Source organism: Empidonax traillii, unplaced genomic scaffold (genome assembly GCF_003031625.1).
Source record: "Empidonax traillii isolate 1590-97213 ecotype Southwest subspecies unplaced genomic scaffold, ASM303162v1 scaffold155:size2260171, whole genome shotgun sequence".
Lineage (NCBI taxonomy): Eukaryota > Metazoa > Chordata > Aves > Passeriformes > Tyrannidae > Empidonax > Empidonax traillii.
The window spans coordinates 1,245,747-1,272,844 of NW_020955348.1; the positions used below are offsets into that span (position 1 = coordinate 1,245,747).

Here is a 27,098-nt window from a genome sequence, read left to right on the forward strand (position 1 = left end):
CTTTTAAGAACTCCTATTACATAAAACAAGACTGTGTTCCTGCTGCTGTAGCTGTAGGCTAAGTAGGTACCCTGGTGATTACAGAGTCTCCAGAGCACTACTGGAATTACAATTTAACTGTTTAAGCCCAAAGTTCTATTTCTGTGATTTTTGCTTTTCTGTGTTATTAGTTCTTCAAGGAAATGTAAAAACTGGCCTATTTTGAATACTTGATATTTCAAGAGATCTCACTGACCCTACTGTAGTTTTGAATTACATGTAGGATAGTTGAGGGAAAGAAGTTTGCTGTTCTTTTCAGAGCTGGTACTTTTCTGTGAACATTTGTGAGGAGCTTTGAAGGCAACTGAAACTAATTGCACACTTCCAGAAGTCCAACAATGAACAAAACAAATACAAACCCTTAGCTGGAGGGGGATAAGCTGGCAGTAAATTTCTACTTCCTGTGAAGTTAATGGAATTTCTTCCAGAAACTGCTGATTTTAGGAACGGTTATGAACACCCAACCCTTCCAACTACTAATAATAGGAACCCTGATTGTGTGAAAATATTAACAAAGACAAGTTGCAAGTTTTAATAGGCATATATTCTTATTTATTACTTATAGATATCTTTGTATGAGATTTGTCAGCTTCTAACTCAGGTATTTTTCTCTAATATGTATCTGTTGTTGGGTCTGAAGGTGGTCAGTGATGAGCACATGATGGGATGTAAACAGGATGAGACTTCACAAGGGACAAACTGTGTGACTGGATTTATCATGAGAGCAGAAGCCTTCTTTGAGAGTCTACTGCTTGCTAATTAATAATTAATTGAAGTTCTGAAAGGATTTATAGGTAGTACAGAGTAGCTGGATGAAGTTTTTGTTACTCCTTTTATGAAAGCTCCATTGTTGCTTCCTAATTAAGCCAAATGAGTCAACTTTGAAGCACAAAGAGGAGAGTTGTCAGAGCATTGTTGTATTAGAGTGAGTTGTTTACATGTCATTTACTGCATGCATTATGTTATTTCTGGGAGGTTTGTTGTTTCATATTCTGGTGGTTCTTGCTTACAGCTCAAGCATTTTAGTTCTGCTTCTTTTGTGACTTTTTTTTTCTTTTGTACCATCACTTCTTAGAATAGCACAGTGACTTCCTGCACACTGTGTGAAATCTGCTCTGAACTCAAGGAGCTCGTGTATTTTCATGTTTGAAGACATTTATGTTTTTAAACTGGAACCTTTTGCCAGATTAAAAGGCTTTTTATACCCTTTTCTGCTCACATGACATTTTTCACAGTTTATACATAATGAACTTGCTGCCCCTGTCTGTGTGGAACTGGCCAAAGGAGGGATGTGGAGGCTGAGTTTGGGGCTCCCTGAAGTCATAAGTCAGTTTGTGGTTCTGGCACATATTTCTCATGAACTTCATGTATCACCCAGTCTGTGGCTTGTTTTCACTGCTTAAAAGATACTGATGAGCTTATTTTTCCTCAGTGGTACTAAGAAAATTTATTCATCAAATATAAAGGAAGAGGGGAAATGTTATTGAAATGGAAACTGCTATTCTGGTGTTTATTAAGTAATTGGAATTGAGCCTGCTCTGGTTGCAGAGTTTCAGGACCTGCTGTGGTTGAGATGTAGGATGTGTAGCTGTGAAAGAAGTTCTAAATACACTGATTGGTCAAGGAGACCTTTGTTCCCCATTTGCTGCAATTGTCATTCATCTTTCCTCTACCTTGTTTTTTTAATTCAGTGATTTTTTTAAAAAAATTGTATCTTGGCTCATGGACTAGATGCATAACTGGCAGCTTTTCCTTAACTCCTCAGGAAGTTAAGATGGTTTGCCTAGGGGAAAAAAGTGTTCCCTGTGGTATCCTGGCTGGGAGACTTTTTTCGTGTGTCTTGGGATAGGAAGAATGAACATTCCCTTCCATTAAATGTTGTTTCCAAAAGAATTTCTTTAGTAGCAATAATATAGCTATACTGTGATTTTTTTTTTTAAATTACTACTGTCATAATTTAATCATCATTATTTACATTAGGAAAAAACATAAATAATAACATATGAATAATTTTTTACCCATTAGTTAAGCAATGAGGTATCTCTTGCTGGATATATTTTCTCATATTTGTCACTTCTTAGTGCTCTTGAAAAATAACTGCCTCCTAAACTTACTGTTTTAACTGTGCTAAAAAGACCTCTACAAATGAGAGATACAGAGTAGGACATCTTAAAAAGCAGTTCTTAACATTAAACAGACCACAAATTTTTAAATATACAAGTACTGGATGGATTTACTGGTAAAGCTTTCATCTTCTAGTTTCCTCTGAGTGACTGACCTCAGTTTAAAAAGCAAAGAATTGGTGCATTCAGCAGCATTTAGGGTGGTTTTTTTTCTTTTAACCTGATGTGTGAGGTCATTCCAAATTGCAAACCTCTATGGAAGTGAGAAAGGAAGGATTGATAAAACCTGTATAAAACAGCTGCTGTGGTGTATATGTAGGTACAGCCACACTGGTAACGAAGCTTGAAGCTGTGATTAATTTTATTATGCCTTGCATCAGATCACACTCCTTAAAAGTAACTCCAAAAAAGTGAGTTTAAATTTCCCACTGGGTAAAGAAATAGGAAATGGAAGTAGGAACAAGTCATTAATGGCAACATTAACATCTTTTGTCTGTTAAAGGATTGGCAGAAAAGCTGAAGTGTTATAGCTCTTCCATGTGGAAGCTGCTATATGGAAAAAGTAGGTCTTATCCTTGGGGATCGGAATAGCTAATGAAGGAACCTTTATTGTTCTCAGGTTACTGTCGTTTCCTGATATGGAAACAGTTTGAGCCAGTCAAGTTTGCACTTGTGATTTTCAAGTGGCATCACCTGAAAACTGTTTCAATGGTTTCTTTCTCCTTAACAGAATTATTATTGATAACTGTTTGAATTGATACTAATATATAGCAGAACTGAATCTGCATCTGTAGCAAAACTGATCAACAGCAACACTGTGAAGCTGCAAAGAGGGGCAGGTTCCACTGTGAGCAGCAGTCACTGGCACTCAGGTTCTGGGAGCTCTTTATGTGATATAGCTGTAAATTTACCAAAGTAATTTGTGCTTATTTGTTAATATACATACATCATGTGTGTTAATATACATCAGTTGCTGCTTTGCAAATATTCTGTCAGGGCAGTTCAAGCAGAATAGAATGCTAGAAATATTCTTGTAAGATCTGCTGTTACTGAACCATAAAAATAAATGGAAGGAAATGATCCAAAAATGGCTGGGTATTTTTTTAGTCTATACTAAAATCCAAGAGATTGGTCTTTAAAATATTTAGTCTTTAACAAAACGTAAATATCTGGCCTCATCTATGGGAAGGTGGCTTGTGCTGAGCACTACGAGCTGATCAAGAAGAAAGGTTACAGAAATGACATTCGTGTCATGAGTCGATGAATCCAGCAGGTTGATGCATTCCTGACCCTGGCTTTCCAGCTGAATTAGTGGGTGAAATGCTGATTCAGTGTACTGAGAAGTTCCAGCTGAGACTGCTTGTAACAGCCACAGGAATCATATGGCTTTAGACAAAATATTTAAAGTCATTCTAAGACTGCAAAGACTAAAAATGACAAAGGCTGTTGTTTGTTAGGTGGGTGACTGCTCTTACCGTACCTGTTTGTTCAGGTAATGGCTCAGCATCAGACTGAGAGACCAGATGGCAGCACTGACTGCTGGGGGCACCCTCGTGTCTTTTGCTAATTGGCAAATTCGGCTTTACTGGTTTACCTCTCCACATTTTGTAGCAATAAAAAGGGTATTAAAGAAAGCAGCAGTGTTTGCAAATACTGCTTGCCATGCTTAATTGTGTGCTGCGTTCAAGCGTGTGCCGGTTCCAGTTCGTTAATTAATTCCACGCTGCCAATTACAGGAGGCAGCTGAAATCTGAACCTTTTCCTCATTCTGCCACCTCCCCTCCCCCCGGCAGGTGTGACAGCTAAAGCCATGCGTGACTCAGTGGAACAGGAAGAAGTAACACTTTGAGATTTAATTAAGACAAGGTGTCTTTAAAGTTTTTTTCCCCCATCCCCCTCATCCTCCAGTTATTTCCTGATACATTTTTGGGGCCAACTTTAGCAAGTTTAGGAAGGAACAGGTTTGAAAAACAGATGCACGCTTCCTGAAAAGGACCATTAAAAACTTCCACCCTGTTTCACAAACAAGACATAATCCTCACCCTATAAGAATTGAATACAGTAGAAAAGGCACTGTGGTCTTGGCTATTGGAATTTATTCACATATGGAAAAATATTTAACAAAATGATCATACAAGAATCTTAAAACTGTAAGCAAATTGTTATCTCTTTGGAGTGTTTCTTTACTGTTCTTGCCATTTTTTTCCACTGGTGAATACTATTGGGGATATTGAGCGTCATTTGCTTTTGTTATTTTATTCTTATTTTCTTTAGTGTTATGTGAATTGTTTAGTTACTTTGCAAGTGTCGGTCTCCTCACAAACACAGCAGTTACTCGTTGCTAAAAAGGTCTAAAACAGTGGTCCTGAGGCTATGGATGGCAAACAGCACTGTCTCTGAGATCACCTAATTCTTCTTGTGGCCACATAAAATTTAGAAAACATTCTTAATTATAAGCCTGAAGTTGTTGGTAAGCACAGCACTTGCTTAATATTGTTGTCCATAATCCCTAAAGTGTGGGCATTAGCGGTGTAAATCTGTGTAATTTTTCTTTGCAAGGAATGTCCAACTCTTGATCTCCCTTTACCAGTAAAATGTGCTTACAGAGATAACTGTACATGGGTATGCTGTGGTCAGAAGGCAAAACTGGATTTGTGCTGTATGTGCTCTAAGATTAGACAGAGGATGAGAAACACTGGACAGTATTTCTGAGGTCATTTTTTGGCATGGTGTTTGGTGACATTTTCCTGCTGAGATGGGTGTGAAGTCCTAATGAAAGCTGCTCATCTCTAAACACCAGAGATGGAATCAGGACAGATTCATCGGGGTTGAAGATCTCCCTCTTTCTGTTTTCTCTTTTTGCAAGGAATATGTCCCTTTGTAGTAATTTGTTAATTGGATTTATTTTTGTTAACATTATTTTGGAAAACTGGCAATATTCCACTCAAAACTGCTTTTTCATAGTCTGGATAAAAAAATAAAAATGGGCTGATGGGAATTTTTTTATTTCATTGCACCTTACAAAGGGTGAGGGGAGATTGCATTTCTGACAGAAATGTTGGGTCAGAAGCTGATTATTTTAGAGGTTTTTAGCAGCTCAAATGTTGCAGCTATTGAGATGTGAGGGCAGGCAATGATTAAAAACCTGAACACTACAAACAAACCAACCCTCCCTCCATGAGCTGTTGTATCTCGGGGAAATAACATCTCAATCATAATTCCATTGTAGATACACTGTGAGTATCTAAACTTAGAACACATGGAAGTGCTAGTAGGGTGGAGCAGTTGTGAAACAAGTGTAAAACAAGTGGAGTGCAAGGCATAAGACTCTGCCTTACATAAGATCTGTTGCCTGGTTATTGTATCTTTCCCATATGGGCAAGTAATATCAGACTGCTGATTGAGTTTCATAGAGATCAGGGAGGCTGCTCATGTTCAAAAAGGTCTTTGTAGCTTCTTATTTCAGCTGTGTGGCTTATTCATGTGCTGTGGTTGATATATCCTGTTAATGCACAGCTGCTGTCACACAGCACGTACTAAAACAAATGGCACTTCCTGAGCTAACAGATAGATGGATTCTTGTTGTGGTCAAACTGCAAGCATTCGGGGAGGATAGACAGCCTTTATTTTAATAAAAACACCAGATCTAGGGGAAGCAATTATGAGCAGAAGCAGGTAGTCTCTAAATGTTTGTACAAAAACAAACCCACCAAATTCCAGAGGACAGTATGTAATAACATACCTGAGTTTCTGCTGCAGATATGAGGTGCATTCCAAACTTTATTGTACAGCTATGCTTTTATGAAGCTGTCCTTTCAGACTTCCAGTTTTGATTCATCAGTGCAATGCCTGGACATTTCATAGGACTTATCATTTTTCTTTGTGGATTATCATTGCAACTCCCTTAGGTTGTCTTGAATATCCAGTCTGTGCTCTCTTCCTGTGTCCTGTTTTGTTTTAGGGGGAATGGAGTGATGAATTCAAGGAGAGCTGGCAGAGCACACTGAGAACACCTGTACCAAACAATGTGCTTCAAGTACAACATAAGGATTAACATTTTTCCTTCTTCTTTATTGCAGCATATTCACGTTTGCTTTTTCTCCCACTTGTTTGATACTTGGCTTATACTTTTCATTATTTCATTATCATACCCAGAATAAGATAAATATACAGGCACTGAAATGTTCCTAACTGATAATTATTACTGGAAATCAAAATGAAGGCCCTGTATCCTGCAGCCTGGAAAACATGTTTTTTTACTCCTGTTGCACCTATTACTTTTTTTTTCCTCTTTCAGCTTTTATAGGTGACAGAAGATTTCTGCTTCTAAAACCAAAGTTAGCCTTCATTCTAGATTTTTTTTTTTTAAATCTGTGTGCTTTTCTCCCCCTATACAGACCCAATTTTTCAGAGGAATCCTTTCTGAAAGTTGGTCAGAACAGACTTGACAGCTGTTAATCATCTTGGGCTCTGAAAGCAATGCCTGCTATTAAAAGTATATGGCTTTTCTATCCCCCCCCTGCTCCAGCTCTCCTTTGTTTAACATGCATCCTGAGAACTAAACCATTTCATGGCTGTGGGTTGATCTTTAAGTCTCCTCATGTTGTTCTATAGTCTCTTGTTTTAACACTTCACTATTTATTAGAATTCATGTTTTTGCAGGGATTTGAAGAGACCATATTTGATATCCATGTAATTTAAGACCAATCACAATTATATAATAAAATCAGAATGCTTGTTAAAACATCTTGGGTTTGTGCTCAGATAATTGCCATGTTTTCAAGACTAATAGACACAGAAAGTATGTTCTGCTGCAATTTTGAGTTGTTTCTTAACTTTTAAAATAATAATCAATATTTTCTCTGTGAAGGTTGGAATTCCAAACTATTGACTCTCCCTTCTATTTTGGGAACTAAGTTAACTGTGGTCATTAGGGACCTGTCCAAAATTCATAGTTCTCGGGAAATGGAACAGTTGTGGTGGGTTGTGGTTGCAGATTTGATAATGGAGATCACATAAAAGCAGGATGAGCTCCACTAGTGCCAGCAGTTTGTGGGTAACAACTTGACCAGCGGATAGCTTTCAGAAATTACAGCTGGCTTTCTTAAATCAGGAAAGTATTCAAGAAAACTGTTTCTTATTTATATTTTTGTGTCACTTAAAACTTGTTATAGTAACTTTTGTACCATATGGGCTTACATCATTATATTTACAATTGGGGAGGTAGTTATTTTGTAACTTTAAGTAAAACCTGTTTGTAACCCTAAGCAAAATATTCCTGGCAATGACTTTTCGATTCCCTAATTCTTGATAAAGGGATAGGAACAAAGCAGTTCTGTCCAATTGTAAATTGTTGCTGTCTCTTTGAAGATGTTACATCCCATTTCAGCTGTCTTTTAAAAATTAGTCACATTGTTGCTTAATGCCACATCATCTTTAAGGTCATACATCTGCAATACAGTTGCAATGGGAGTAGGTCAGTTCTATCATTTGTTGATGCATTACCAATTTTTGCAAGGACACTTCTTTTTGAAGTCATACCCTGGTTTTCCTCCCCCCTCTTAGTGGGAGGATGTGGGTAACAGAAAGATGATTTAGTTTTTTGTGCTCGTTTTTGTCTGATGTTTTTGGACAGTGGGTCATAACATGGGAACGGAACAGCATTTCTAAGGATCTTAATGGACCATGACAGTGGGATATTGTAGTTTGGATAATCACTGTGATTATTTGGATTGTAAGGCATTATGTGATCCCAAAAACTCTGTTCAGGACCAAATGTGGAGGTTTTCTGCACAGGGTTCTCAGTCACTATTGCAGTGTGAAGGAAGGCATCTGCTTTAATGGAGCTGAGATATTAGGCTCTTGTTTTTGTTTATAAAGCACTTATTAGTCTTACTATTTTGCTTGACTTTCATCAGTCTTTCCCATGGATGTCTTGTAACCTGTGTCAAACAGTTTTTAGTTGCTTAACTTGGAGTCTAGAGACACTGCTGGCATCTCCTTGGCAGTGGTCTAGAAAAGGATATATATCCATGGTAATTTTCATGCTTCTTATTTCATTGTCCATAATTGTTAGACTTTCATAAGATACGTTATCTCTAAACTACTCGTGTTGCACAGCAGTTTCATTTTATGTGATCTTAAGTTGCAGATTTTTTATTTTAATACCTTCTGCAGTTAATGTATTGACTTGTGGTGGGCAGTGCTGAGATAATGGTTGGATGTGATGATCTTGAAGGTCTTTTCCAAACTAAACAATTCTATGATTTTATGCTCAGGAGAACATGAAATCAGTCTCGAGGTTTGTGTTCTAAATATTTATTCAAGAAGCACAGATGTTCTCTTAATTGCAAGATATTCAGATTGGCAAAAATAACGGACTAGACAATGAGTTACAGTGCACAGTTGTTATGGAAATTAATAGGTGGGTTTGTTTTTCAAAAGAAATAAATAAAGCTTCTGATCCAGAACGTTCATCCAAAAAAATGAAGTGACAGTATTCTTTGGGTATGAGTTCATGAAATTAGCTGAACTAAGAGTTTAGAGCTATTAGGAGGAGAAAAATTAGCCTTTTCCCTGTCCTGTCCTTATTTGTACCCCTGCACTTTTCCACCGTTTCTTTTCCGTGAGTTCTGGTGCTTTTCTCATGGCACAGGAACTTGTTCAGTTCACAAAAATAGCAGACAAGAAACCTGGCAAAAGAAAGTATTTTTGTGGTTTTGGGCTGCTGACTTACCTGTGTGATGAGTGCTTGAGGTGGCAGAAAGTGGAAGGGAAGGACTGCACAGAGAGTGCCAGGGAAAGGGGAAAAGAGGGAAAAGGAGGAATTTGTGTAGAGAGGGAAATGAGGTTCAGACTTTTACAAGTGGCAAACAGTCAATTAACCTCAGCCATACTGTAAATTCCTATTCTTTATTAGCACTTGGAGACTTCATTTCCATCTTGACTACAGCACTCCCCAAAGTAGACTATTAGTGAGGGGCAGAATGTGATTAACTTGGATAATTTCTCAGGACTGGAGAGAACAATACAAACAGATAAATGTAGTAAACTGTGTCAAACTGAACACAAAGAAATGTATCACAAGGTTTGAAGTTTGTACAACTGGGTAAACAGATGGTTAGGAAAAGAAAACTCAATAGGCCCAAGTCTTTTTTTTTTTTTTTTTCTGGTTTTATTTCTTAGCTGAAGAAGGACCTGTGTACCTGAAAGCTCTTCTTTTGTTGTTTATTTGTTCTGGCTGTTTTAGGGCGTTTGTTTGCTTATTTGTGTTTATTTGGTTTGATTTGATTTTTTGATTTTTTTTTTTTCTTCCCCATGTATATAGTTTGGTCTAATAAACCATATTAACCCCAAACTTTGCTTTACACATTGCAGTTGGAAGGGATGGTTGAAAGAGCAAAATAAGTGGCATTTGGTCTGTATTATGTGTGAGATCAATTGTAGAGCCACGGAAATTCCTGTTACTTCTGAATAGAACAGAATTTTCTTCTTGCTTATATATCTAAGCATACAGGAAAAAAATTACAAAGTACTATCCACCCTGAGGATAAATATTATGGAGTTGCTCATGTAATATAAATGTTATTATAGTAAGATTTAATCAAAACAAAAAATAGACCACTACTGTGATGTCTTGGTAAACATTTTGCATTAGGGACAAGGATTTCTCATCAAGAAATTTGTTACTTAATTTTCCAGTCAGCAGGAGTGCTCTGGAGAGAAATTCCTGCTCCCACACTGCCTGTAACTTAAACAAAATTATTTTAATTACATTTAATCTCATTTAAACATCATACAAGTGGTTCCAATAATTTCCTCTCCCTAGAATGGCTTTCAGTGAAAAGTTAAGGAAAGATCACTTTGGGTGATCTACAGAATCTGAGCAGCTGTTTAAAATCCACATTGATAAATCAGTACAATCCTTCCCAGCCTCTCTTTTCTGCTCTCCCCAGGGCTGTCGACTCAGAAAACCTCAACCAACTTCTAAGTGTGACTCCTGGAGGGTCATCTTAGCCAACCTCACCCCACCCTGTGCACTCCCTCAGTGGGGACCACCCTGTTGATAACTGGGGAGCTCTGCTGGGTGTGGGAGAGAGGTGGAGAAGCGGGAACCCTTCCCAATTTCTCTGGGCCAGCCAGCAAACCAGTCACCAGAGCAATTTTTATGTGGGAATCTGAGGCAGCTTTAAGTGGCAGCTCTGCCACAGCCAGGGACACCTTCCACTGTCCCAGGTTGCTCTGAGCCCCCTCCATCCCGGCACTAAACACTTCCAGGGACGGGGCACCCACAGCTTCTCTGGCCAACCTGTGCCAGTGCCTCACCATCCTCACAGTTAGGAATTTCTTCCCAATGTCTAATCTAAATCTACCTTCTTTCAGTTTAAATGAGAGGATATGAAAAATACTCCATGAAGTGCAAACTACTGAGGGGTTTTTTTTCCCCCCCTTGAAATGTGTATGCAATATTTCTACATAAGGTTTTTGTTGCACAAAAATTTTCAGAAACTTCATATGCCAAGTACTCTTTGCACGCTTAGGCAAAATTATATAGGTTATTCTAGTCCACTTTGCATTAAATCTTTTACTCCCTCAATAAACCTGGAGTAGCTTAGCTAGAGAGCAGAGCTACTCCACTTAGGCTGGCTCACAGACTGCTGGATAACTTGATATCCTTACAGCAATTCATCTGATCTGAAAACAGAGCAATGGACTCTTTATTGTTCTTAATGTAATTTTCTCAAAATCAGCTGGGAACAAAACATATCTGAAGACTACAGTGGTAGCACAGTTGGTTTGGTTGGTTGGTTCAGGCATTTTGAAGCACTGCACCTTTCCTTAAATTCTTGTCTTGTGTCTCTTTCTAAGTCATCAGAATGGACAGATGAAAAGGAAAAGCTCCCATAAATATGAATCACAGGGGAAATAGAGGTAGTGTTTTTGTTTTTGGCTTTGCTAGTTGTAATTAAGAAAATAAATAATTAGACTGAATTGTTCCAACTAAGGCTCGGCTGCTTCTTAGCCATCAGTGTCAAACACAGAGCACAAGAAGCCAAGGTCTGTTTTATACTGGCGGAGGGAGGAGAAGCAAAGGGGAGTAAACAAACATCTGGAGTCTCTTACACCTTGGTGTACCAATATTTTACAAAAATATTTATTGTATTTATCAGATTTTATTCTTTTAACAACTTGGCAAAACAGATTTTGACTTTTAGAAGGGAAAGCAGTCACAGTAGCATACCAGGAACGAGAAGGTAGTCGAGATCCAGGTGTAGACATCTCAAAATATTTCTGTTCTGTTCAGTCACAGATTCTGCATTTCTGCCCAAGGCAGTTCAAAACTGTTGGCAAAGATCATGTTAAAACAAAACTTTAACAAAGCTATAAAAACACCAACCCAAATCTTAAAAGTATCTATTTGTAAGTTTTCTTCTTTAGGTAGAGTTCATCTTTAATTGATAATTTTTTTCCACTGAACTCATTAAAACCCTTGACTTTGATGGCTGAAGACATTCCATTGGACTTTTCCTAATTTAAATGTTTAGATTAAATGTTTCAGTTCCTTTTACTACTGCTTAGTGTAATGGCTTCTTAACTATTATTGAAAAGGGTTTTTTTTGGTTGGTTTTGATTCTTTTGCCATTGTATTTTGCATCCTTTGAGAAATCTTTAATAAGCGCATTTTAATTTTAAATTTACTCTAATCAAAGCTATATGACTCTCAAAGATGAGCATAAGGTGAATTGTAGGCACATAAGAAGATGTTTTAAAGGTTCAATCCTGAGTGTCTCAAAGGGCTTTGCTGTGCAGACAGGTGCTTTTGCAAGAGCTCCTTCCATGTTAGGTTCTGAGTCTGGGAGGAAATGAACTGAAGGCGTTGGTGAGAACACCGTGACCACAGACCAGCTCTGTCAGGGAACTTCAGTGCTGAACCAGGTCAGTGGTTGCACCTTTGATGAGCAAGGCTCTCCAGAGTTACCAAATAGCTTACTTGCTTCTCCCTGACAGATAAGTAAATGTCTGACTAAATGCTGCTGTTGGCCCCTGTAAATGAACATCCCCTCCCCAGACTAAACCCACAAAAAACCTTCTTCAGGAAATGGCAAGACTGATGCACTGGCCTGCTCTGCAATGCAGTCGCTAGAATTGTTTTATCTTAAATACTATAAATAAACTACAAGTTTATTTCTTGAAAGTAGCTTACAATTCAGATCTAATCTTTATAGTGTTAGTGTAGACTTGTAGTCTAAGTATAATTTTTGGCAAGAGTGGGACTCACTGGCTCCACACTTTCAAGATTCCATAGTGGAATCACTGAAACCTTTGTTTCTCCAACTGTATAACTGGAGTTCTCTGGGGAGTCTTTCAGGCCCAAGTTTATGAAGTGCTATTTGGCTCTGCTGGATGTGTGTGCACATGCACAATGCAGGGACTATTGACTACGCTAAATTAATGTAGAAATGAAATGTAAATGTAAATCAGTACTGAGGCTGTAAGTTCTTTCAGAATGGACTCCAAGGGTTGTGTTTGATGTGCAGTACAGGAGGGACTCGATACCATGGCTAAACTATAATCATAATTCATTGTTTAGAAGTGCACGTAACATTTTACAAACAAATTCAGTTCTCTGAAAGAGAGAATTGTTTGAAATTGTACCATTTGTTATTCCATCAGATAGTATGGACTCTGGGTCCAAATTTCAGTTCTAAAGTTGTATTTATGCTCTGTGATGAAATGAACAAACATCCACAGCGTCTAATGAATCCTGGTTTAGATGTCATTGAAGTCTATCTTAGAGAGGCAAGATGCTCTGAAACTTATTGACATGGAAGTCCTGCCTATTAAGAATCATATTCCTTTTAGGACTAGTTTTTCTCTTGTTTCTCAAGAATGCCCAGTAAAGGTGAAGTGCACTGGCCTGATTAATGGAGAAATGACAGGATCCCTCTCTTGGGTTTTTTGTTTGTTTGTTGATTTGGTTTGGTTTGGTTTTTTATGTGTCTAAACCAAAGTTCATTATTTCAATGTCCAAACCAGTACACTCTTGTCCTGAGTGCAGTGCTGCTTATGCCATGAAGCATGTTACAGGATTAGATTGCTTTGAGGACAAGCCCTGAAGATATTTTGTCTAAATGACTGAAGCGAAGCTGATTTTTGAAATGGTGTTAGCATACACCTTCATAAACAAACATACACAGGTGGTATTTGAAATCAAGGCTTCTTGGTCTTAAATGGTCATACAGCAGCTGCTGCATTCTCAGGGAGGTTCCTAAGCATTTTATACAACCTGTGTGGAGTGATGCTTTGATGTACTTGAAATGGGAGGAGAAACTGCCCAACGTGACCAGGCTGTGCTCAGAGGTTTATCATCTGAACAGCACACTGGAGAAAACTTGCAGAAATGAATGTATGTTCATGTGACTGAAGAAATAGTTCGTAGCTTCAGAAATCCTCAGGTAAGACAAGTGGTCTCCAAATAAAATGCTACATTCTTTTCATATTTTTTTGTAATATGGAAAGGAAGGGGCTGCTGCAAGAATTGATCTAACCTGACACCAGATCTCCAGTAGTGGTCAGCAGGAGCTGCTTAGAGGAGAGTCCAAAACAGAAGAAGCCTGTCATGATGTTTCCCAAAATACTGTCCCAGTAGTCAAGAACTTGTGTCTGAGAACTTTTCTTAGCAGCAGCATCTTGTGACAGGTACTTCTACTGTGTATAACACAAAAATGGTACATAATGGGAAGAATTAATTCATTTTCCTTTGCTCTGAATCTGCCACCATCTGGTTTAATCTGATGAACCATTTTTTCCCACTTGTTGAATGCAGTGAAAAATCATTCGATCTTTCCTTCCTCTGTCACTCGTGTTTTGTAGGGTTTGGAAACCTGCTCTAACCTCTCTCTTTTCTGATATGTTTTGTCTGCTTAACTATTCTCTACATGAAAGCTGTTCGGTGCCTCTTGTCAGCACTTTCAATTTGAGTGAACCTTGTCCTGTCCTCCTGTGATGAGATGAGCAGTGTGGTACTGCACAGAACTCTCCAAATGCTTAAATGTCACGTTTTCTTCTAGAATCATGGGACATCTGGACATAATGATAACTTCATTCCAGTGATTTTGCTGGAATTATGGGGCTGGGAAACTAGTGGGGTTTTATTTTTATAGGCAGACTACCATAGAATGGAAAGGTGTGTGTAACAGGTAGCAGGATAGCATCTCTGGCTGTATTGCAGGTGCTCCTGAAAAGGTATAGGAGGGTAAACATGAGAGCCATCATGTGTTTGGGATACTGGTGAAGTCAAAGGACAATGTCCAAATGAGGACTATGTTTGCCATTTGACTAATCTTATTCTAAAGTCATTATTATGTGATTAACAGCCTGTAGGAACATAGGTGCTTGTAAAGCCACATCCATCATAGGATCTGCCTTTAAAACCAGTTTGTTTTTTCAAGCTCTATGAAGTTATTCTTGGTTGTGCTGTTTCCCTTTGGCTGAAAATATCCTTCCCTCCTCCCTCATCCAGCTTCCTACTCAGTTTCCTTTTCCTTCTCTCCCATATAGTCTCTGTCAGATCGATCCTGTGTTGGGCCAACAGGGCTCTCTCTTTTCAGGAAATTTTCACTACCTTTGTTCTAAGGTAAGCATCAAACAGAATTTGCCTGGCTGCACAGACACCGAAATGCCCTACAAAACACTTTAGGCAAAGGTGTTTTTCCACGTTCTCAGCTCGTTACAATGAGGGGTGCGGGCAGGGGAGCTTTTTTGGTTGAACAATGGCAACAAAAGCGTGGAATTTAAAAAACTCGAGAATCAATCTCCAGCTTGCCAGACAGGAAAAAAAACAATATGGGTGAATTAAAAAAAAAAGGGGGGGGGGGAATAAAAAGGCAGAGGGAGGGAGGATGGAAGCAGTGATATTGTGGCATCACGACATGATGCAGATTCCCTCTCTAATCAGCGGGAGCAGAGCCACTGCAGTCCAGTCTGTATTTGAGACAGGACCGCTCATTTGGGAGCGCTTTGGGTGCCCTTGGCACCGCTGTCAGTCAGTCCTGCGCTCCCGCTGGACCCTCGGCGGTTCCGCAGCGGCCCCGCCAGGAGCGGGCTGGGAGGTCGGACCGACCTGTCCGTGGGTGTGCCCTCTGTCCGTGGGTGTGCCCGCTGTCCGAGCCGCGGGGCAGCGCCCCGGCCGGGCAGAGGTGCCCGTTCCGCCGCAGCAGCTCCACGACCACCCCCGCGGGTGGGGGGGCTCCCCCGCCCCGCCCCGCCCCGCCCCTGCCCGGCCCCCGCTCCGCCCCCGCTGCCGCTGCCGGCGCTGCCGCAGTCGCGCCCGGAGCCCGTGCGGGTGATGCGCTCCGAGCCTCGGTTCGGGGCACCGCGGAGCCACAGCGCTGCCGGGGGCCGGGCACGGCCGGCGCGGCCGCGGCTGCACCCCTTGTGCTCGCCCAGAGCCGGCGGGGAGCCCCGAACCCGCCCCTCCCGCCGCCACCATGGTGGCCAAGGATTATCCTTTCTACCTGTCCGTCAAGAGGGCGAACTGTGCCTTGGAAGTGCAGACGGTGCCCAGCCCGGCTAAAGAGACCGAGGTACTCGATCTACTGGTTACACAGTTGCAACTTTATTATTCTTTGTATTGCTCCGAGATAAAAACGTGCTGCGATGTGTAGATTCGGTCAGGTACCTTTTACTGCCTTCTCTAGGTATTGAATTTCTTTTTGGAATAAGGCGGGAAACGGAATCTAGGTTTTTGTCACCTATCACTTGAAGAAATTAAAATTGGTCTTTAGCTAATTGAGAAATACCTGTTTTACATAAGTGATTTATTTTTGTTTTATTCAGGGACTAACCATTACTTACAAATTGTTAAGCTTATGCAGGAACTGGGAGGGAACCTGAAAAATGGTGTCTTAAAGCATTAACTGTCTTTTCCTCATCAGCAATAAACAGGAAATTAATGCAATGTACAGTCAACTGAAAACTCTGCCCTACCAGCAGGTTGACTACTCTGTTTCTTAAAAATCATGAAAACATTTCAAGTGACATTAAAAATCTTACTAATTAACCCAAATGACATACTCATTTGCAAAATTCTCAGAAATGGTGAAATGTTTCAGGAGCAAATGTTTGTGAAAGGCTTAAATATTTGATTACTTGGTTTATCGTAGCTTTGTGTTTGGGTAGAAGACGGTGACCTTAAGGATTCTGACTCCTGTTGAGGAAGGATAACATTTCTGTCTGGAAGTTTTTATCACTTAAATATATAGCTTCTTCGTTAGTCTTGTTTGCTGAGTAACCTGAAGACAACTTACTAAATTGGGTGCATTTAATACATCTCCATCAAAGATTAATTACCTCCAGCAGCTGAATAGATCTAAGGTAAAAGTAACATAAACCCAGTGACCTTATTTAATCGTGATGATTAAGTAGTAAGAAGATGATGCTGCACTCTTGTTTTTCAATGTACCTTTACACAGAGAGATTTAAGTATTGTAGTTAAGCAAAATGGAATTTTTTTCAACAGTTTGTTTTTTAAAAGTAACACCCTGTGTGTGTGTATGTGTGTGTACGGGTGAGTCTATGGAAAACACAAGCTGTTAAGGACCCAGTGTCTCTTAAGGGTTCTCATTTTACTAACTATAATATGTTTTTAGCCTTTACTGCTCGAAGGGGTTTTGTGTGTGTGTGTGTGTGTGTGTGTGTGAATGAATGGAATTGTCAAATCTGAAGAGCTGGAGTGTTGCTCTGTTGCAGTTGGAAAAGCAGCTTGATTATAGTCAAATTTCAAAGAGAAAGACTCCGTGAAAGCTGAGAGCATGAGGAAGTATTGAATAACAGATGTGATCAATCAACATTACAATGTGCAAACAGCTTGTGTTTTATACGAGTTAGAAAATGCACCCTGTGCTTTCAGGCTGCCTTCTGAGAGTAGGATGTACTTGCAGCATTCTGAAAAATAAACTTTAAAACATTCTGTTTGTCTTAGGAGGGTAGGACCACCCACCACTCCAGAAATTAAGGCAGCAGAAATAAAAGCTACTAATTCGAAAAGGCATTATAAAGCCCTGTTTCTTTGAAATCTGTCAATATGCGGGAGAAAAAGCCACTTTTCTTAAGCTCTAACATTAAGCTGTTCTTCCAGCCTCTCGTATTTACAAGGCCATTAAAGCTGTTGGGCGCCTTCTACCACAGTTCCCTGTAACTACACCAGAACGCTTGCTGTGTGCGGGTTAGGGATTTCTGCCTTTGTAAGTCTGAGTTTCATCTTAATTATTAACATGTGAAGTGGCTCGATTTGTTTAATAACCCAGCTTGTGTGGAACTGTAGATATTTTTGGAGTAGAACAGGGTTTCTGCTGTATAGATGTTTTGAGGAACAGGTTGGTAGCAGAAAAGAGAACCGCGGTTTTCTACTTCAGTTCTTTAAGCCACACCAGCTCCCTTGGCACAAACTCGGTAGAAGTAGCTCAGTCAAAAAACAATGACAAATGAACTTTCCAAAATATATGTGAACACTGAAAATCTGGGTTCTGATACAATGCTAATGTTCCAGTTGAAGTACAATTATTTTATTGTAGTTTAAGGGCAACAAACACTGGCAGCACCTACACAGTGCCTGGGTTTAGGCTCCAAAAACCGCAACGCTGGCAAAGAATTCCTCTGCATCTCTGGTGTGTTGCATGTCTGCTTACAGCTCTTAGGCTGCAGGAATACTAGACCTAGGAATCAGGGCTAACATTTGCAGTTTGTCTTTTGTTGTCTCCTGATACCCTCACAGCACTGAGGTGCAGGAGGTCTAGGCTGCCTGGTGCTGGGGACAGTGTTCATTTGGACATGGGGACTGAGCAAGGCTGATGGGAAGGGGAACCCACGGGCCTCTAGGCCATGGCACATCATTAATAGGAGAACCAGGCACGGAGCCAGACCAGAGGGGCCAAAAGATTATGAGATAAACTCCAAGTCACGAGTTTTCTTTGATCTTCATAAATGTATGTATTTCGTTGTAATGAAATATTAGCAAGTTGCAGTTTGGGCACATTTCAGGTAAGTTCATGTGCAGTGTAACTGGAAACATGTCAAACCCCTGCACTTGGAATTGCTGATCTGTTCTGCTTAAAGGCAGTGGGAAACAAACAGCTTGTCTTTATTTTTCCATTCAGTAACTCACTATATGATGTCTGCAGGTTAATTGGCAGTCCAGGTTAATATCCAGTTTGTTTCAGAGTGGAAAAGGTCTTTCTTAGGTTGCCTGTACAAGCAGCTTCTAATGAGAGGAAATGCATAATTTAATCAACTCTACATTAGTTGTCTGGGTTTTTCAGGGTTTCTGTTGCTTGTGTTAATTCACCTCAGTGTGAGGTTTTTCTGTTAATTTGCCTTCATTTCCTAACTCCTGATAGACATATTGATTTTCTGGGTATTGCAAATGAATGATCAGTCAAGATAGCTGGATGCAGCCTGTTCTTATGCTACTGACACTGCGGTTGTTCTGTGTCCTGCACATGGCACATGAAATCGGAAGGCTGAGGGTGGTAACTGTTGAGGGCAGCCCGTGTGTTGTGTGCGGGAGGAGTCAGTCCTTGCTGAGCACATGATGTGATAACGTGCTGCAGACTTCTGCTGTTGTCTTTGACCTGGAATGCTTCACCACTTCCCTAAATGGCTTTTCATTGTACCCCAACTATCATTTCAGGTTCTCTTCTTTGTAGTGCCCCGATTAAAACAAAGTGTCCCTGGATTTTGCTTTGTTTGCTTGGGTGGTTTTGTGGAGACTGACAGAGGAGGAATAACAAATCTCCTCCTGCTCCCATCAGGGAGCGCAGGTGGTGGATGGAACCGTATGGACTTGAAGCAGAGTTGTCACGATACTCACAATTTATTGGATGATCAAGTTGCCTTTATGTATGAACATAAATTGCTTGATAAATTCTCCTTGAGGTGCTGGCAGTTTGACGAGTGGGATGCCTCTCCCACGTTTTAGGAGGACCTGTGCTCGTGATTACAGTTACCTTTGTGCGACACTGAACTGCACTTCCAACTGCTTTAGAGTCACCTACTTTGTTTTTCTTGACCTCAGTTCTGGAAGAGTAAATGTTCTAGAATTTCCCAATCAGAAGACTTCTAAGATACTATGAAGCAAAGGCAAATTCTCTGCTTTTTCAAGTACAAAAAAAGGTCTTTTTAGTGCCAAAATCAATTGAGAATGTTTTAGACTTGCTTTGCTCTGGAGGTACAAAAACCTTGAGATGCTTGGCTTAATTTATTTTTAGGTTAAGTGTTTGCTGTGTTAAAAACTCTGTTGTAACATAAGTTGTTTTTTCTATTTTAACCTTTTTTTGTTTGGTTTGGTTTTTTTTATCCTGCTGAAGGTTAAATACTGATAACATCCTGTGGAACAGAGCTTGAATGTGTTTTTTTTTATTTTTTATTAAACTTCAAGTTTTGGGGGCATTTATTAGAACTGTTTAATCTGAGGCCAATTTAACTAGTAGCAGACTAATAAAAATAATATTGTTGGGCTTCCTGCCATGAGAAATGTTGACTTACCCTTATAAAGTTGACTATAAACTAATAACATTTGAAGTATAGGCATATGGAAATATAGCCAGTGACATGAAGTCTGAAACAGAGTGGTTCTGTTTGCATTTGCTGGTGCTGCTGGTGAATTAGGTTTTAAAACAAAGGTTACTGTACTGTTCCAATTTACAGTGTCTTCATTTATTATACTCTTAACGCTTTTGAGACTAATTTAAGTTAAAACATTTGCCGTAATGAATGCTTCCATAACACAGAATGAATGCTCTGGGTATCTGTTTGTCTTGATTCATATTAAAAAAAGGGAAAAAAACCCCAGCATATTTTTTATAAAATGGCAAGCAAGTTAGAAACCCCAGGTCCGGAATTATTGCTGTAAATAATTGTCTCAGCACTGAACTCCAGTAAAGGAGGATGTTTTTAAGAGGCATTGCTGATTTCAGCTGTTTTGTACGTGTGTTGAGACAAGGTTAGTTGGCCTTTGAGGGTAAATCCTTTGAAGGAATAAATTCTAATATGCTAAAATGCCAAGTTCCTGTACCAGTTTTTACATAGCACTGATTTTCTGCATTGCCTTAAAAACCTCTGTAAAATCCTTTTTTTCAGTTAGGTTTGAAATACAGCCAGAAAAATGAACACAATGTGGTCACAGTAGTGCTGCAGACACAAGTGTAATGACTCCTGGGGGAAATATTTTCCCTTGTTTGTCGGATTCAGCACCAGCTCTCTGACACGGAGACTGTTGTTGAAGTTGCTGATAAGAGGTGGGAGAGTCAGTTGGAAAAATAATCATACCAGCAGTGACCATCCATTTACTGTTCCCTGCAAGGAAATCAGTGCCTAAGCCGGTCAGGGGCAGAGAGTGAAAGAATTTTGAAGTGAGGTACTGGAGCAAGTGCAGACCTTTTAAAAAGGCACCTCAGCTACTATTCAGTACATGTTATCCAGGTCATTGGTTCTGATGTTCTTGGGGCGATAGGAAGGGAATCTGGCCTCATTCTTTTGGTTGGCTTTTGTTCGTTTTGTTAGAAAATGAAAACCAGCCTTTTGCTAGAGCAGTTTATCCATCAAAGGGTGACAATTAAGCTGTGGGTGGCCTTGTTGAATGATAATGTATCAAAAACGGATTGATATCATTAAATGGATTTAACTCACAGTGACACTCTGCTTTGAACTTTGAGAAAATTCCATTCTTTACACATACAACTAAGAGGGTGATTTTGGGTTTTGGTGTTTTTGGGTTTTTTTTTTTGTGTGTGTGGTTTTTTTTTTGTTGTTGTTGTTTTTTTTTGTTTGTTTGTTTGTTTTGTTTTTTTTCATTTTGCAGATAAAAAGCAGCAAAGTGTTAAGTTTCTTCCCCTAAATAGGCTCCTAGAAAATTTCTTGTCTGTGTAGTGTGTTATTGGATAAATATATCCAATTATTAGGTGCCAGTTTCGCTAAAGAAGAAATAAAAATGACATCAACTGCGCTGTCAGTACATTGCAGCTAATCTAAGTGCCTGATTCTTCACAGGATCATCTGCTTTGCCACGCTTCTGTGGCTGTTGAATGCTCAGCTTGCCCCGGGAGTGGGTGCTGTGTGCTGAGATTCAGGCTTTTCGATGGTAATTCTTGTGCACTAGAGCCAAAAATAAGGATCCAGAGGTTACCTTTGTGCCAAGATGCTGTCATTTTGGAATGACCATATCACAGTTCAGAAAGCAACACGTCACTCAGTTATGCAAGGCAAAAAGACTTAAATTTTACAGCAAAGGGAGTTGGCAGGTGTTACTCTGGCTTCCTCGTAGTGCTGTAGTTGCAGCTCATTGCTGGATGAGTTTTCCAGCTGTCCCACAGCAGAAGGCTAATTTGTTTGGGTTATGCATTGAAAGATAGAGCTTTCCTTGCTTAGTCAGTAGTCAAACCATTAGGTTGGAGTTTAATATATAGAAGATACTACAATTGTGGGTGTGTATATATATATATATATGTAATCTACAGAGTAAATTACAATAAAGAAGCAATTTTCATGCCAAATTAGAGAAATGGTGAGACATGGCATCTTTGAAACTTACCTAATAGCTTCCCATCTGAAATTGGGGTTATGCCATTGTGGTTAGTCTTTTTTCCTACTAATTTTTCAGGAAAGTGTATTATAAAAACACACTCTCTCCAAAGGACACAGGAGTTGTTTGAAATGTCCACTCTGGTTTTCAGAACCATCCATATTTTGGACACAGATTTGCTGCTTTTATCAGTTTGTTCACAGTTTCAGGTTCTTTCTGAGGCTCAGATATACATAGTATTTCCCGCTTCAGTTTTTTCCTCTCTGAATTCAAATGTTACCGAAGTCATCTTGAGTTCAAATGTACAACTCCCTCCAAAAGCCATCTGCTCTTTGTTCTAGCCTAGTCAGGTATTAATTTGATTTCACTTGACTGTTCAGCCTTTGAAGTTGGTGCACTCGTGTTTCCCTCAGCTTTCTTTTGCCTTATATCAAATTTAAAGCCCTGTCAGATTAACGTTACTTGTTCACATATACCAGCTCCACATTTTGGAATCTCTGCCAAGCTGTAGTCTGGATATTTTTCTTTTTTTTTCTTTTTTTTTCCTAACTTCCCGTACTGCTTTGGCAAGCCTTCCTGAGTCTGAAAATGCAGTCTAACGTGCAGTAATTTCAAAACTCTGAAATACTTTTTTTTTTTTTTTTTAATACCAATAGTAATGACTTGAAAAAGTCAGACCAAAAAAACATTAGGACACCTGAATTTTTTGTGTCATAACTTAGCCCAGTTCCCAGTCTGGACAGGTGATGGTGTTGCAACTGGATCCAACCACTAAATCCTTTCTCTCCATCCCCTCTGCTTCTGCATTTGCTGATCTGGGAGGAGAGAGCAAGAGGGAAGGGGGAGTGATGACTTTTTGGTAGCTCTGCACTCAGAGGTGCAGGCCTGGAACCTGGTGTTCATTTTACCTGTGCATTTTACCTGTCCTTACTGGAGCCTCCTCATGCTGGGCAGACACAATTCTGTGTTCCCACGTGCTGAGATCCATACACCGAAGGATTTTATGACTGTGGGACTACTGATTAATTGGAAAATCGGAGATTTTTCAGAGACAAATTAATATAGTAATGAATACATTCATGAGAAATTCCTAAGTGTAAAAGCAGTTTATTATTTTTAAGATAAATTAATAGAATTGAGGAGGCTTGGAGAGCAGCTCCCTGATCTTACTGGATAATGTACAAGTGCAGATTCTGTTCAGTGTCTCTGGGTAAACCAGAACAGTTCACACAGTCTTCTCTTTCCATTTGATCTGCTGGCTGTGAAGAAGAGAGTCCTTGTTGAGAAAAACAGCCTCCTATTTAAAAGTTGCCCATGACTGTGGAATTTTTCCCTGTCCAGATTGTTGGTCTCAGTAGCTTGTTCAGCTTCTCTGAAGTGCTGGTTTGGAGACGTGAGGCAGCTTGAGAATGAGGGTGTTGATGGAAGGGGAGGTGGAGACAGAACGATTGTAGACCATATAGCTGAAATCCTGTGATCGAGTGTCTCACAGTTTCACTATTACTATCTCATGGGTTTAGAATTGCTCCAGTAGTGCTATATTTTCACTGCACAGTCAAAGCCTTACTTGTACAAACTTCATTTTTCCACGGTAGAAAGGGTGACTCAGTGCTGATGGTCTTTGTTGTTAGACTTCTCTGAAGGAGATGACACCTGGAACACTTAAGATTCAATGAGTTTCCACTTCCAGCTCGGTGTCTTAACCTACCAGTTTCTAATACAAGGTGAAAATCTCGTTGGAAGTATTCAAAAAAAGCTTTTCTTGTACTAACAAGATTTACTTTAAGAGCTCATTGGTATAAACTCTCAGGCTTCCAAAATTATCTTTAATAATGCTATTTGAGAGAATCCTGTGGTAATGCTGTTTTCTTTCCATAAAATTGAATTCTTAATTTTGACTACATACTGAGCTGTTTGGAATTCTGGTCAGCATTTTCAGTGTGAAATCAGAACACAGTATGTTGCATGAGAAACTCAAGATGCAGTGCTGGCACAGAAGGGGGAGGACTGCAGTTACCTGACTTGGCCTTGCCTGCTGGGAGCAGAACTGGCCTCTGGTGGCTCTCAGGAAGAGGCTCTAGAAGAGCTTAATGTTTTTTGATGGTGGCTGAAACTGGGGTTTGTTGTCTCAAATATCAGTTTCTGTTTTCAGTGAGGTTTTGCAGTGTGAACATCAGCAAAAACAATACTGACTTGGCATTTTTCTCCTTGAAATGGATGGGAGATGGACACACACTGCAGCAAAGCTGTGAGACACCAGAAAGGACATGGCAGTGAAGGAGGAGTAATCTTTTCTGTTAATCCCAATCCTCCTCTCTCTCGCTTCTGGATAGTCCATACAACCTTTGATTCCCAGGTTTTGCTTTCGGGCTGGGCTGTTGATGCCTAAGTGAGCTTTGCTGCTGAGGTGGAGCTGCTGGCACAGGCTGTGCTGCTGGCATGGCACTGCCCAGCTCCGGCTGGGGCACTGTGTCCTTCCACTGCAGTGCAGCACAATCCCAAACAAGCAGCTCTGCCGTGGGATATTGTCTGTGCACCGGCTCTAGCGTCCTGATTAATCATAAAAAACAAACAGCTGCTGATGTGCCACCAGTTAGAGAAGAATTACAGTGGAATCTCAAAGATTTTGGGGGGCGGGGGAGTGCCAGAGGGGGGTGGGGATGCTGCTGCTGTAGATAAATATGCTGGTGGTGCTGCAATGACGTAAAAAAATACTCCTTCTAAAACCTGTCTCAAAGACATGGTTGCTGAAAAGGAAGGGTTATGAATAACAGTGCAACGGTGAAGATAAGGATTTAACGTGATTTAGGCTGCTACAGTTCTTTAATGCCAGGTTTCATGTGTGATGGAATACATTATTTTTGCTAGAGGGTTAAACACTTTCTTGCTCATCCCAGCTGGCTTTTATGGATTTCCAGGTCTGCCTGCTGAGAAGTAAATTAAATATGTAGCTGCTTCTCACCTTTCCTCTGTTGCTGCACTAATAGAAGAGAATTTTTCTTGCCAGTAATACAGATGGTGATCTTCGCTCCCGAGACTTATTATTTTTTGGTATCAGAAAGGTTGACAAATCTGCATTATTTCCGGAAGGATTTATATTTCTGAAGAAAAGGATAATAGGCATGCTTCATTTTCTTAAAGCTGTGCCTAGGCACTTGGAGGCATAGCAAACCTACACAGACCTTATAAGCATGGCTGAAAAAGAAAGATGAACTGCTTTAGGATGTCCTTGAAATATGGTGTTGGATGGGTTTTTTAACTTCACTTGGAAGGTTTGGCTCTTTTTCTGTCAAAAGTTGCCTTTTGCATGTGCTGTTCAGGATCCATTAAATGTCAGATGGAGGTTAGAAAGCCAAGGGTAACTGTTCCATTTTTATGTATTTATAACCATCTTTTTCTTGTGTTATGATTTCTGTTTTTGTGGGGGTTTTTTTTGTTGTTTTTTTAATATATATCTGCAGGACAATTAGCATATTATTTTGAAGTAGTTATATATTACTTTAAATGCTGTTGAAAGTATATATGAAAAGAAAGACATTTAATTGAATGCTATATGGTAGATTTTTGTTTCATTTTCCTTTATATTTTATGCAACAAATAAATATATGTAAACATGTTACTAATGTGTTTGCTTGTATGTTTATTTCTATAGGAACATGCATTCAAAGACAATGGGAGTTAGAGATTTTTGTCTGAATTATATTTTCTGGAATAAAATACATTGAAATGAATAGAGTCACATGCTGACAGTGCCAGAGGCAAAGAAATAAGCAGAATTGTTTTTATTTGAAAGTATTCCTTTCAATGAGATTATCACTACGTGCATTAGCTGCAGAGCACTGCTGAAAATTTTTCTCATAAGAATGAGTTAATATAATCAAATTATTTAATCTTTCTTTACCTTCCTCTCTTCCCTTGCTCCCAGCCATGCCAAGTTCTCCATCATTACATTGTCCAGCTGTTTCCAGGACCTGTGTGTACCAGCCAAGCGCAATCTGTCACTGTCGGTGTTTAAAGCTGCTATTGTTTATTTACTGCCCCAATTAGAGGCCAGGTTTGCAAACTTGCTTGTTGGAATGCTTTGTTAGGAAACTCGGTAAAAGCTCAGCAGTCTTTGTTTAATTATACTCACACTCTCCCGTGTTCTTCCTTCCCCCTCTCTCCCCCTGCTACAGGAGCCCAGTAACAAACGGGTCAAGCCGCTCTCCAGAGTCACATCCCTGGCCAATCTCATCCCTCCTGTCCGAGCCACTCCACTGAAGCGCTTCAGCCAGACCCTCCAGGTAATGGCAGCACATCCAGCTGTGTTGATGAAAGCAGAACATGGACACAGCCACAGTTTTTTGGGTCTTTGAGAATGGGAGATGCACATACACCACCCCCACACACACACATACACTGTAATGTGCCGAACAGGTTCAGGTAACTTGTGAATATGAAGTCACTCAGCTTCAAACTCTCAACTCTCACCTCAAAAAAACCACTTCTTTTTCCAGATAATTAATGCTTTTCAATTACCAGTAAGAAAAAGTATTGCACCTGTAGCATATAAAAACTGTTTACTAATGGATCACGATTGCTTTTTAAATTTGATGAAGAGAATGTTCCACAACATTTTCTATTAATTTTGGTTGGTTTCTTTGGAAGTGTTTTATTTTTGGTATAGTTGGTCATGTAGGACTGCTAAATTTCCTTCTGTACAGTGAACTTTGACCTTGCCTAAACAAAAGAGTTAGTGAACAACTGGAAATTTCCAAGTCATTTTCCAAAGCTGATGATGAAAACTAGTAAAGGGTAAGCAAATTTTTAAATGCAGTTTCTATGTTACAGTTTATGTGCATAATATTTAGCATACTTAGAGACTAATGGAAGTTGAGTTTATATATAAAGCATTTGTGCCTTCAGACCTAGAGACTGTGAAATATTTGGGTGCTCAGCTCCTAATGGCTCTGCTGAGTGCCAGCTGGGAGCTGCAGCACTGCTGTGGGTCTGGCCGAGAAAGCCAGACTGGTTCCTCTTTAAAACAGTTTATGTAAGAAAGCATGTAGAAGATCTAAAGAACGTTATTTAACAACCTTAAGATCTAAAGAACGTTATTTAACAACCTTAATTTCTTTGAGAAGGAAATGTAAAAATAACTTGGATGTATTAAAAATGTTCTAATCAAAATCAGCTAAACGAAGCATTACTGAAGCTACCTGTTAAGGAGGAAATGAAAGAAATAAAACTTCACAGCAGGGAGTCTTATGACAAATAGAAAGTCGTGGGAAAAAACCCTATTTTTCTGGTGGTAATTATCTAGAAAACAGATATTACAGGGGTTTTCTAACATTGGTTTTCCTGTCTTCAGTTTCTCT

The 27,098-nt window shown here is 39.7% G+C and overlaps 1 protein-coding gene across 3 annotated transcripts in view; it reads left to right on the forward strand.

Annotated features, from left to right (window-relative positions):
* ARHGEF3 (Rho guanine nucleotide exchange factor 3) overlaps nt 1-27,098 on the forward strand; it is a 103,373-nt gene that overhangs the window by 64,906 nt on the left and 11,369 nt on the right. For 2 of the 3 annotated variants that reach the window (XM_027884789.1, XM_027884791.1), the window contains one exon: nt 25,917-26,024. In XM_027884789.1, the coding sequence (XP_027740590.1) occupies nt 25,917-26,024 (108 nt within the window). Of the gene's footprint in view, nt 1-15,562; nt 15,749-25,916; nt 26,025-27,098 lie in introns of those variants that run through there. The other variant, XM_027884792.1, reaches the window with a different exon arrangement.